This window comes from Orycteropus afer, unplaced genomic scaffold (assembly GCF_000298275.1).
Source record: "Orycteropus afer afer isolate SDZICR_OR568_19922 unplaced genomic scaffold, OryAfe1.0 scaffold00195, whole genome shotgun sequence".
NCBI classification, from domain to species: Eukaryota; Metazoa; Chordata; class Mammalia; order Tubulidentata; family Orycteropodidae; genus Orycteropus; species Orycteropus afer.
This window is the reverse complement of record NW_006921782.1, coordinates 451,343-465,236: the sequence shown is the minus strand read 5'-3', so window position 1 is coordinate 465,236 and position 13,894 is coordinate 451,343. Positions and strand designations below refer to the sequence as shown.

The 13,894-nt window shown below is 41.3% G+C and overlaps 1 protein-coding gene across 1 annotated transcript in view; it reads left to right on the top strand.

The window, feature by feature from the left end:
- The window catches only part of DRD3 (dopamine receptor D3), a 48,578-nt gene that overhangs the window by 20,336 nt on the left and 14,348 nt on the right, over positions 1 to 13,894 (top strand). Inside the window, exon 3 of the mRNA XM_042781915.1 lies at positions 7,404 to 7,546. Coding sequence (XP_042637849.1) covers positions 7,404 to 7,546 — 143 coding nt within the window. The remainder of the gene's footprint in view (positions 1 to 7,403; positions 7,547 to 13,894) is intronic.

Below are 13,894 nucleotides of genomic sequence, written 5' to 3'. Positions count from 1 at the left end.
TGAGAATGTCAAGAGTAGGAGGACATGATCCGAGCAGTGAGAATGAGAGTCCTCCGCAAGGGCCCGGGGAATAATGAAACCAAATTCATTCACCAGGGAGTTCTTTAAGTGGCTCTCAAATGGCACCCATCACACAGGCAAGCCTCCGCGTCTTTGCAACAAGCACAATAGGTACCAGATGAGTCACAGGCACCTTGGATTTTTAGTTTGCATCTAAATAAGCACTTTATATTTGCAAAGGGCTTTCCAATCATTTGCAAAAAGCTTTCTCCTTCAACAACTCCTCAAGGGGAGCCCACAGAACTAAAGATTTATTGAGCCCCCTGTCTGACCAAATAAAAGGTAGTGAAAAGTGGCCACACAGAACTCTGGGGCTCATTAAACCCAAGCGGAGAGTTCGAGTCAGGCGCTCCCACCCAGGCCAGCTGCTTTTCTCCTTCACTGACGGCTTCCTAAAGCGGAGTCCTCATCAGATTTCCCCACCCCACCCGCCACCCTCCTCCTGGGACAGGAAGAGGGTTACATTCTGCAAAGGTGCAGAGACGTTTAACAGAGTGACAAGCCACATGGGCCCCATTCACAGACATGCAAATCAGAGGGGCATCAGTTTCCCTATTTGTCTAACGTTATTAAGTGCTTGTATGGGATCCCGCCTCTTAGCACAAGTCTGGGAATAGTAACTGAGTCAACTGAGTTCCTGGCCTGTGATCTATTACAATGAGTAGTCCCTTCATTGCTGGAGGTGGATATGGGGCATCAAGGGAGAGGCTTCTGGCATCTCCCATGTCTTCAATGCCCTGTCTCTGGGCTGACCCTAATTTGCATAACTCTAGAAACAACAATAAAATATTTACCATTTATCTGAGGTTGTTTGGTTCATCCGTAGAATTCTCATCTTCCATGGGAGACCCAGGTTGGACTTCTGGCCAGTGCACCTCATGCACAGCCACCACTCACCTGTCACTGGCTATGATGCTGAACAGGTTTCAGCAGAGCTTCCAGATTAAGATAGACTAGGAAAAAAGACTTGCTAATCGACTTCTGCAAACCAGACAAAGAAAACTTTATGGATCACAATGGTGCAGGACTGGGCATCATTTCCTTCTGTTGTGCATGGGGTTGCCCTGAGTCAGGGCTTGACTCCACAACAGTCATTTATTTAGCATGTACTATGTGCCAAGCACTAAGAGTTTTTCATTCATTATTTGTAACTCCCACATCAACTCTGCAAGATAGGTGTACTGTTCCCATTTTACAAAGAAAGAGTCTGAGGCTAGAATGAGTAGGTTACTTACCAAGATCACAGAACTAATAGGTACAGATTCTACCACAACACACTGTATTTGGCAGAGCTACTGAGGTGGGGGTCACACTCCAGACCCCCTCATTCTGGAGTCAAATGGTCTGCTTTCAATCCTTGCTTTACCATTTAATAGCAATGTGACCTTGGGAAAATCACTTAACCTCCTTGGGCCTCTGCTATTTTATCTAAACAAAATAAAACAAAGCAAAACACCAAAAGACTCTTAGCAATCCCCATTCGGTTTCCGAGGCAGTAAATCTTTACAGAAGTAGACTGTCCAGTCTTCCTTCTGTGGAGTAGCTGGAGGGTTTGAACTGCCAGCCTTCTGGTTAGCAGTCAAATGCCTTAGCCATCATGCCACCAGAGCTCCTTGTTATCTTATCTAAGTGGAGATTAATAGAAACTACCTCAAAGGGTTATTATGAGGATCAAACGAATTAATATTTGTAGAGTACTTCAAGCAATGCCTAGCATCTAGAAAGTGCTATGTATTTGTTTGATATATAAATTTAATGTTCCCTGATAATTGGGAACGAGGGATGGACATCCATAAACGCATTGATATGAACAATCACAGATTTCTTGGGCTAACATAAAAATAAAAATGTTCTTTGAATGTTCACTGTGTGCTAACAACTTTGCAGAAAGAATCCAATTCAATCTCTCTGGTAGAAATCATTATCCCTATTAACAGACAAGCAGTCTTGGTGGCACAGTGGTTATGCACTTGGCTGCTAACCCATAGGTTGTCAGTTCAAACTCACCAGCCACTCCATGGGAGAAAGATGTAGCAGTCTGCTTTCATAAAGATTATAGCCTTGGAAACTCTATGGGGCAGTTCTACTCTGTCCTATAGGGTTGCTATGAGTCAGCATTGACTCAATAGCAATGAGTTTTTGGGTATTGTACATATGAGCAAACGGAAATTGAGAGAAGTTAAATCACTGGCCCACGGCCACACAGTGAAGTAGCAGAGCTAAGATTCAGACTCTAGTCAGTCTGTTTCCAAAAGCCATAGCCTTTGCCACGTGGAAACGCTGACAGGGTTCAGGTCAGTGTAGACATCCACACCAGAAAGGGCTCAGAAGCTAGAAGCTCAAACCCATGGGGAGGTGGGGTAGCCTGGCACTGAGGCAACAGGGCAGGGCACTGTGTCTGCAGGCCAGGCTTGGGCCCTGAAATGCTCCAGAGAGCATGAGAAGGGGGTGGGGGTTAACAAGCAGATACTCAGAGGGGGCCCTGTGCCAAGCCTCTCCCTCTAAGCCCAGGATGTGTTGACTCAGCCCTCAGCCTGTGATCCTCTGCAGTCCTTCAAGAGAAAACCAGGGCTGGGCAGTCTACGATAGTGGGAATTCAGGGTCTCTGCAGGGCTCCAGGAACCAGAGGGACCCCGGCCCTCCTTCTATGCCTCCCACAGGCCTGGAGAGCCCTGAGGTGAGCCATGAACTTCTCACCCCAGACGAGCTAGCAGAGCTCTTGCTGCATTCTGGTGCCCTCCAATGGCTAATTCCGGAACAGTCTCAGTCACCTGTAGCAAGCTTCCTAGCAAAAAAACTCTGGAATCAAATTGAGGGGGCTTCATTTGTTCTAAAAGTTTAATCATGTTTTTAAAATAACAAGAAAAAAAAAGTTTTAATGTAACAGTGAAAATGTAGTTTTTTCTCTTACTTCATACCCAAATTAACAATAACATTTGACACAGAAAATTTCCCTAATGCAGACTTTGTCAAATTTGTCCAATCACAGATGCTTGTTAAAAATACACATTCCTGGGCTCCACTTCAGAAATATTTAATCAAAATGTCCAGAGAGAAGTATTTAATCAAAATTTCCAAGGACATGATCTGAGACTCAGTATTTTAACAGGACTCTGAGGCAATTAATAGAATCAAACTATTTGGGGAAACTTAGTTCCAGGCATCCATAGTACTCTTAAAGTACAAACCACCCTCTCAAAGAAACTTTTCCCAAGAAAGCTCTCGTTGCCAAAAGGCCTCAGAGACTTGTCAGTGTGCTTGGGAGGGAGTAGTGTACTCAGGAAAGACACTGGTCTTGGAGGTGGGAGATCTGGCTCTGCAACTACATTCTGTGGGGTTCGGGTTCATCACTTAACTTCCTTGTGTCTCTGAAGCCTGCTTCAGAAAACAGAGACAGTAATCTCTACACGTACTGCCTCACTGAGTTAATGACAGCCTCCAAGATGTTGCTGAACATTAAAGCATATTTAGGAAAGTATGGAGCTATCAGTGATGGGCTGGAGTTAGCTAGTACTGGCTAGTAAGAACTGACTGGGAGAATTTTAGGACTTTTTTTAGTCAGTTATTAAACTTTTGATGGTAGCTTTAAAATGGGTCGTGGTGGGAGTATTTGCATCATGAAAATTGGCAAATGTTACAAATTAGTGCTTCTTTCATTTAGAGATCCAGTTTTGGGTCATTTATCAGCACATCACTAAATGTACAGAAAGGTTGTGTTCTTTCACATTAAAGGACATTATATAAATGGAAAGCCTTGGTCCAAGTGCAGATCTGGGCAGGAGGAAGTGGTTCACAGCTTCCTCTCTGTTTTGGTTCTCTTGTACTGCTCTAAGAGACATACTACAAATGTGGATGGCTTGAAACAAACAAAGATTTATTTTTTTACAGTGTAAATAACTTAGGCAGCTGCTGGCTACTGAAGCTGACAAACCCAAGGCCAACAAGTACAATGGCACAGTCCCAAGATTATCAAACAACATGGCAGTCCACTAGTTCAAGTCCAGAGACAGTCCCAAGATTAGCAGGGCCAGCAAGGCAGGCTGCTGAATGCATGTTCCAAGCATGCCAAAAAGCTCCAGACCATTCCCAAAGCTTTGTCTTATATACTGGAAGCAGACCACATCCTAAGGCAGTTACTCAGCTGCTCACAGAAAATTCCACCATGGAGTTGATGACCAGACTCATCATGGGGAATAACTATATCCAGTTGCCCAAGCATTCAAAACTAGGCCCAGCCAAGTTGACACACAACTTAACTACCACACTCCCCCACCCTCAGCTCACTGTTTAGCCATGCAGCTATAGGACTCATGGTTCAACCTCTTCTCCAAGGTGCCTTCAGGATCATCACTCACAGCCAGGCCCTGACAAACAGATTTGACTTGAAACTCCACCCCACTGCCCGAGTAGATTCTAAAACCCTTAGGAGAGCAAGACACTTGGAGAAACATCAGCTGATCCTTGCCCTGCTCTTTCATGGTTGAGTAAGAGATTCATGGGATGGGATGCAATATATGTACATCAGGAGAAAGACACTGGATTGACATAGAGATTGGTGGTAAGCTCTCAATTTGACACTATTAAATAAGGATCTCTATTTTTCCCTTTTGAGAAGCCATGTCTCTCACACATCATGGTGTCAAAGCCAAGTCTCACAGAGTTTACCTTTATCTCAGCATTTACAGCTGATTTTAAGCTGCTCTTTTGCAATACAAATGGTAATGCCCTGAATCCAGATATACAAGAGGCAGATGATCCAGCTGTGGATGGCACATAGGAACTGGACATATACAGGAGGAGTATCTATGAAACATTTTCCCCATCTGTCCAGCCAGTGTCTGTCCTTCCCTTCCTCAGCTCCAAGCCTTAAAGTGCACAAGAGGGATTAAGGAAAGTTCTGCTTTGAACCTGGCTGGACACTGACAAGACAAAAATTGAGCATGTGGACTCAGCTATACACTTTAGACCCTTTAAGCCTAGTTTGGATTAGAATTGTTCTATTATGGGGAAAGAAGCCTTCAGGATTTATGAGCCAATCAATCCACAGCTTCTCACTGCTTTGTGTAAGGATCTGTGGGGAATATTAAGGCTATAAGATGATCTGAACCATCAAATACCTTAAATAATATGGAAGCTATCTCTAGCCAGCCAGGAGGCAAGTTCAATAATGAAACAAGATAATTGCATGCAGGAGAGTGATGTGATTGATTGGCAGAAACGTTGTATGAGTTTAGAGGTAGAGACCTCTGTAACCTGGAGAGGAATTCTACCTACCACAGAAAGTATTGAGTTGGGGGGTGACATGATGAAATATTTTTTGTATCCTAGCAGCAGAATTGGAGCTCTAATGGCACAGTGCCCAAGGCATTTGACTGTTAACCAGAAGGCTGGCAGTTGAAACCCACTAGCCACTCCTCAGAAGGAAGACTGGGCAATGTACTTCCATAGAGATGTTGTTGTTGTGTTGTTGTATGCCGTCGAGTTGGCCCCGACTCATAGCGACCCCTCCTTGGGTTTCCTAGGCAGTATCACTACGGAAGTAGATTGCCCCATCTTCCTTCCAAGGAGTGGCTGGTGGGTTTGAAACTGTCTCCGAAACCCAAGGAGGGGTTGCTATGAGTTGGATCTGACTCAACGGCAGTGAGAGAGAGATAGAGAGAGAAAGAGAGAAAGAGAGAGAGCAGCAGTAGAATGGAATATGGATTTGAGGAACAAAATGATGGAGGCCAGGAGACCTTCAAGGAGGCTGTGGCAATTTTATAGAACAACAACAAAAACAATAACAAAAAAACAAACTCATTGCTCTCGAGTTGATTCCAACTCACCGCAACCCCCATTGGGTTACTGAGGTGATAAATCTTTATAGAAATAGATCGCCTAGTCTTCCTTCCACAGAGTGGCTTGTGGGTTTGAAAGGCAACCTTCTGGTTAGCAGTCAGATGCCTTAGGCACTATGCCACCAGAGAAGAAGAAAGTCAGGAAGTGGGGCCAAATTAAGAAGAGTGAGAAGCTGGGGAGATCTGTTTAAGATAGCTTGAGTTTGAGATAATTATGGAACAGTCATCCAGGTAAGTCCAGCATGCAGCTGTGAGGAGCTGCCACATGAAAGCCAGCAGTGTCCAACAATAATAAGGAACTGCTTTGGCCATCTGAAAAGCATGAAAGTTGGACTTTAAGCTCTCACTGGATACTCCAAGGGAAACAAACTCACTGCCACAGAGTTGATTCTAGCTCTTAGTGACTCCCATTGGGTTTCCAAGGCTGTAAATCTTTACAAAAGCAGACTGCCTCATTTCTCTTCCACAGAGCAGCTAGTGAGATTGAACCACCAACCTTTTGGTTAGCAGCCAAATGCCTTAACCACTACATCACCAGAACTCCTTAACTGGATATTACTCAGCTCTATTTTTAAAACCTGCTACTTGGAATAGTTACCATATGACAGTCAGAATTACATCCTGTTTGAGCAAGTTCTAGTATACGAAGTCCCCAGATTATGAATGAGTTCTGTTCCTAAGTCTGTCTTTAAGTCTAACTTGTATATAAGTTGGAAAATTTTGGCATGGTTCATATCTAATGTTAGTTAGTCAAATGTCTGTCTTAGTATATAGTGTACCTTTCTACACATAAAAAATTTAAGAAATACTTCCAGATACACTAAAACATCTTTAGCATAATAACAGTAATAGTGTTTTGATGTGCATCACAAAGCATTGCCCATTTGTTATTCTTGTTGTTGTTATGTGCGGTCGAGTCGGACCCAACTCATAGTGATCCCTCCTTGGGTTTCTGAGGTGGTATCACTATGAAAGTAGATTGCCCCATCTTCCTTCCAAGGAGTGGCTGGTGGGTTTGAACCGCCAGCCTTCTGATTAGCAGTCAAGTGCCTTAGGCACTATTACAAAACACTATATGTACCTCAAATTTTTAATATAATAGACTTTATCAGGGTTGGTTTGTAACTGTGGGTTGTACATAAGTCAGACATTTGTAAACCAGGGAATGCTTGTATTGTCTAGGAACTGTGGGAGAAAAGAAGGCCACATGGGGTATGTGACTGCATGGCTAGTAAAGACATTTTTTAGTAATCCAGTGTTGCTGATTAACTTTTTTACTCTTTCCACCTTTCTTGGTACCTTCACCCACCCCAACGAGTTCTTCATCTACCTTTCTATTATTTTCATACAAACACTCTTTTCTCTCTTTCTCCAATTAAATTATTTTTCTCTTACAATATGGATCAACATGATTAGTTTTCCAGTAACCACTTCTTTCAACTTGTCTTTTGGACAGTTCCTCATCCCTTTTCATCATGCCTGTTCTCTTTCCCTTTCTTTTTTCAGGTATACTGCAGTGGTCATGCCAGTTCACTACCAGCATGGCACAGGACAGAGTTCCTGCCGACGCGTGGCTCTTATGATCACAGCTGTCTGGGTACTGGCCTTTGCTGTGTCCTGTCCTCTTCTTTTTGGCTTCAACACCACAGGTAACAGTGATGGCTCCACTTCTAATGCCCATGTGATTCCTAGCACACCTGAGTGGCAGCAAGTAACTCTCAGCCCTGACATTTCTGACCCTTGGTCAGTGTACTTTGTAATCCAAAGAGGATACCATAGAATAAGCTAAGCCTTGGACTCTGTTAATTATAAATAAAATATAAGGCAAACTCCACCAATTATCTCACAGGGGTAGAAAGTTCTGCCCCAATGAATGAAAAGGCTGACTTATTCATATTTTAAAAGAAATTTCGTTGTACTCATTTAAAGAAATGTACTAATTTAAAAACTTAAGATATTAATGAGTCCCAATAATTCAGTGGAATTATTTTGTCAATGAAAATTGGCAATTTACAATGGGCATACAATGTAAAACAATATATCACAAAAGTCCTAAGGTTGGGCATGTATTTCTAACTTTTTGCTCCACAGGAATCATTTCTAACATGTGGAGTGAGTATAGATTTCCAAATTACTGGAATATTTGTTCTATTTTAATATACAAAAACTCTGGCTACAGTGGTTGGCTGGCACATGGTACATCTTCTATTAAATGGATGGATGCTAGGATAGATGAACAAACAATGTTCATATCAGAGATGTTTGGGAAATTAGGCATTCACTGCCAATCATGGCCAAATTTATACTTACGTGTAATGGATCAGTGCCTTCTGTGTTCCATGTCCATCCTCAATCTCCAGGAATTTCATATATTGAATGAAAACTATTAGAATGCACAGTAAAGTCACAGGTATTGAAAATAAACATTCAATGTTTGCTAAGATAGATCTGATTGTGTGCTAGTGTTCATCTGGATTTCTTATGCTGTCCACTTGCATTGGTTCACTAAATTTGTGCTATGAATCCCTAGTATGTTCAAGGTTCGTGAATTTCTTGTATATGTATACTTGTCAAAGTCCCTGGGTGGTGTACATGGTTTATGCTTGACTACTAACCCAAAGGTTGGTGGTTCAAACCATGGAAGAAAGGCCTGGCAATCTGATTTTGTAAAGAAAACACTATGGAGCATTCTACTCTGTAACACATGGCACCATCAGAAAGTGGAATTGATTCAGTGGCTGTGGGTTTGGTTTTTACATTCTAGTCACATAGTCGAGTCCAACTTAGAGATAGCTTTAATGAAGTCATTTGCTGGACAGTGATTTAGAAGTCAAAACACATTTAGAAAGATCAATAGAGGCTCTGGAGTCAGAAAAACCTAGATCCACACTCCAGCTCTGTGACTCACCAGCTGTGTTACTTAACTTTTCTGAGCTTGGTTTCCTTATTGGTAAATTTGGGATAATAATACAATAGAACATAAACTTGAGAAAATTCAACTATATAGATAAATTATAAATATATATTTTTATATATGCCCAATGCCATCGAGTCTATTTCAATTCATAGCAACCTATAGGACACAGTAGAACTGCTCATAAGGTTTCCAAGTTCATTCTAAAGCCATAAATCTTTATGGAAGCAGACTGCCACATCTTTTTCCCATGGAACAGCTGGTGGGTTCTAAACCAGCCTTTTGGTTAGCAGCTGAGTGCTTAACCATTGCGGCACTAGGGATCCTTATTTTTGTATGTGGTCTCCTACAAATAAGCCCAGCAACTTCATCTCTAAAATTATATGTTGCATATGAAGCCTTTATAATGTATGACATATTACTGTATGTATCATACAACTTTACTTATTGTGCAGGATTATATTAAAGCCGTGCATATCTTCTTGTGTAATTTGGGGGGGTTTCAAAGCCAATTTTTACTCTATATAATTTTCACTTTACTCATTGATTTTAGAATATCACCCCCTTCATATGGTATAACTCTACTCTACCTCCTTCACAGAGTTTCTTTACAATTGAGTGAGAATTAAATTGGGAGAACATATGTGGAAATGCCAAGTATATACCATCTGCTCAAGGTCAGGGTTGTTTCTCTGTTATATAAAAGGTTAAGTAGCCAAGTCATGCAATAAATATTTGCTTGTTTAAACCAGAGTGTTCCTGAAATAAAATATTATTATTATCTTTGCATTACCCTTTTGACTTGTTACTTTAACTGAATGACCCTTCACACACACACACACACACACACACACACCAGAGACTGACTGTGTAATATTGAAATGCCGTTTTTGGTGAATGCTAAGTATTCTTTTGGGGTTAGTTTGATAACTAAGCTACTTCCTGTAACCTTGTTTCTATATGAAAATCCATTTTAAGTTGGGATTTGTAAAATAGGGAACTCACTATCACTGCTTGGCCAAGGTGCAGCTTACCTCCAGAGCTGACTGTGGTACCGCTTACTCACTTGAGGAGCTGGTGGGAGTGGTCGTACTCTTAAAGACACACACACTGGTGCCATCTAAAAAAGTTTCAAAATCTGACATTAGAGCTCCCAGTTAATGTCAACATCTAAAGTGAAGAAGAATGATGAGCTAATTGCAGTGTTGCTACCCATGAGATCATTATTGCTCCAGAAACAAAACTCAGAAAAATCTTTCCAAAAGGATTTTCAAATATAGACTTGAGAAAGCACAAAAGGCCTCCGACTTAGCACATAACCTCTCACTTTTCTCTCATCATTCTCAGTCTCTCTCTTACTTTTAGGTTTATAGATTTCCCTATAGTAAGTCCTCCACTTATTCTTATATTTTATCAATGTGCCAGGTCCATTGTAAGGGTGCAATAGATATTAGCTGATGTTCCTGCTGCGATTATTATTATTTATTGGAAAAGACTTCTGTGCTTCAAAATTGAAGTATGCACCTGCTCCAGTGAATATCTAACCAATGGTAGTTCTGCTGGTGATTGTAGAGGAGATCAACCATCTCTTTCTAGAAAACTATTCAGGGAATAGTGGAATTCAAGATGGGGAAGCCCAGCCATCTTTCTCTCCTTTGTCTGATCTTCACAGCTTCATTATTTTGATAGATGTAGGTTCTCCAGCAACTCTTCTATCTATAAGGAAGTTCCTAAGTTCATTCTAAAGCCAAATATAAATGACTTCTTTCAGTCATTTTTTTGCTAATCCCTCAGTGAAAGCAGAGGGGGAAAGGGCAGGGTACTGCCAACAACATCTGGTATTGGAAGGGGCTGGACTTTCACTCAGAAATGTAATATGAAAAAGAACTTTCTGATAGAACTCTTCTTTAGTGGAATGAGCTGCCACCTGGAATTGTGAATTGCCAGAGAACAGGTTGAACTTAAGTCTCTTCCTTATTGGAGTTGTCCTTATTCTTTGAGGAAAGGAAAAGATGCATTTCTGGATGCACAGATAACACAGGATCTTGTGTCACAGAGGGTCCTGGGAATTGGAGCTTTGTTGCCCAGAGCAGAGGCGAAGGATTCTGGTCAAAAATCATATTATCAACCTCACAGCAGTGGAACGTGGTGTATTAGCACAAGAGGTAATCCAAAAGATCCCTGAATGTGTAGTTTATCCTTTTATTTCACAGATAAGGAAAATAGCTAATATTTAAACTTAAGCTAAATCAGATAGCTATTATGTTTTATGGAAATCTAGAATCAATAAGCAATAGCTGGTGATAAAGGTTTAAGAAACATTCAAGGGAGGAAAAACTCAAAGTTAAGAAAATCTTATCATTTGGCTTAATTTTCTGTCGAAGAAGCGAAATGGAGGAGTGTTAATATTTTATTTTAGTAATAGAACACCTTACTTGGCTTGCAGAAAACTGAAGCTGGAGGAGTTTGGCTTCAGAAACATGAAAGGAAAATAAACTCATTCTAAAATTAGATTCTCCAGGATCTCGTCTTTGGGAACAGGTTGGGGTCAGAACTTTGGTGAGCCTGAAGTTCATGAATTTCTCAGGTCAATGTGCTTTAGGCCTTGCTATTCACCTCACTGTGTGGTCAAGTTCCCAGGCTAGCCCACAAAGCCTCTGAGACCCCTTAGTAAAGCTATTCAGTATTTTTATCACCAACCATAGTTCTTGGCCACTGCTTGGGCAGCCAAGCTCCAATTCCTGGGACTCTCTGTGGCCCAAGATCCTGTGTTATCTGCATCCAGAAATGCATAATGAATGGATGAAGTGGATGAATGCTTGTCATCATCCTTTCCTCCTTAAAGGCTAAGATGGATTGATAAACAACCCTCAATATCAGAGAATGAGGAGTAATCCCCATTTCTTCCCCCACTATCCTCTAGTTGATTGGCTGCTTATGGAATAATTATTTGTACATTTTGCTCACTTATTCAGCATTCATGTATTCATTCAACAACTGTGGTGCTGGCAACAGAGTACTGTTTAGGTTAAATAAACCAAATAAGCACCTCATCTCCTAGGGAATCCTTCATGTCCTGAGGCCTCACTGTCCCCAACACCTCTTGCAGTTCACCAGCGAGTAGTTTTTGAATTGCTGGTGTGTGATGACTCTGACCTGCTAACAGGACACACCCAGGCCAGGCCAGGTGGGGGTAGGCGAGGCTCCACTGACCAACACCTGCCTCCAGTGTCACTGTGCTTACTGGTTGGCCTCATGAGACTGCAGAGCATAGGGAAATTCTGGGAGAGGCTGCAAAGCTCCATCTAAGCAGTTTAATTAGGTGGAGGTGAGAGGAAGGATGGTGATACAAGTTCCATGATTGTACACTAAGGACCTTTCTGGATCAGTGATCTTGAATTAGCCATACATTCTCCTCCATACTCTTTTTCTTTTTCTCTCACACATTCACTTTTTAATATTTTTAATGAAAAAATAGACTTGAACTTGATAAAACATTCAAAAACTATAAAGGGATGCATATATATATATATATATATATATATATATATATCTCCCTCCTAACCTCAGATCAATAGTTCCCCCACTCACCTTCACAGAGCAAACACTAACATTCTTGAAAGATAACACTTGAAAAAACCACATACGTGTTATTTTTTGTGTGTATGTGTATCCATTTTTACACAAATAGGAGCATACTACATCCATTACTCCTCCTACTTTTTTTTTTAAGCAGTCGTACATGCATAAAATTTTGGAAATAGCCTCCTAGCATCCAGAAGAAGGTAGAAAAAAGTGGAGGTTGTATCTAGAGGGACAAATGGGGACAATCTAGCACAGTGAGGATGACAATGAAGGCAAATAAACACATGGCTGTCGAGTTGATTGGACTCATACCGACCCCTCCTTGGGCTTCTGAGGTGGTATCACTATGGAAGTAGATTGCCTAACCTTCCTTCTGAGGAGTGGCTGGTGGGTTTGAACCACTAGCCTTCTGGTTAGTAGTCAAATGCCTTAGTCACTATGCTAGCCCTGCTATTTCTCTGGCCCTCTTCTCACTGGAAAAATATGCCAAGGCTGCTTCCCATTGTAAGTGGCATTTTAACTCATGGTCATAAATCATGGGAGCTGATTTTAGAGGGAAGGGCTGATCACTGCCAAATGCTCCCTATAGACTGTAAACTACCACTAACTGCCATTCTACTCAGCCCTTCCTGAATCCCATCTCCCCCAGAACACCAGGAGATGCAAATTTGGTGACCACTGTTCAGAGCTTTATGAGTCATTTCCTAAAGGATGCTGACATAGGTTTTGGTCTTGAAATCACATTAATTTTACCCCTTCCCAAGAGAAGCAGACAATTTGGGAGAAGGACATAAAGATTCTGAGGCAGTGTAGTCCATGTCTCCCTGATCACTGAGCACACTCTTTTTTTCCTGTTCTTAGCTATTGCTGCCTTCTCTCTTCCACAGATAATGTTCCCATACATCTCTCCTAATTTCCATTCCAAATGCTATTTTTCAGTTCAAAAAACTGAGGGAAAGTAAATAATAATAGCAAATATATAATAATATTAGCTAGTTACCATTTATTATCATTAAGTCTCACGGCCATAATAATAATAATAATAATAACAAGTTGATTCTGACTCATGTTGACCCCATATGTATCAGAATAGAACTGTGCTCCATAGGGTTTTCAATGGCTGATTTTTTGGAAGTAGATAACCATGCCTTCCTCCAAGACACGTCTGGTAAACTCAAATCTTTATCCTGTTGGTTAGTAGGCAAGCGTGTTAACTGTTTGCACCACTCAGGAATGTCTACAACCATAATATGAAGCAATATTTGTGCCCTTCTTTTACAGAAACTATATTCGTTTTCTAGGGAGCTCTGGTAGTGTAGTGGGTAAGGCATTTGGCTGATAATCACATGGTCAGAGTTCAAACCCACCAGCTGCTCTGTGGGAGGAAGAAGAGGCAATCTACTTCCATAAAGATTTACAGCCTTGGAAACCCAATGGGGATTGCTATGAATTAGAATCGACTCAATGGTAGTAGGTTTGCACCTTTTTTTTTTTTTTT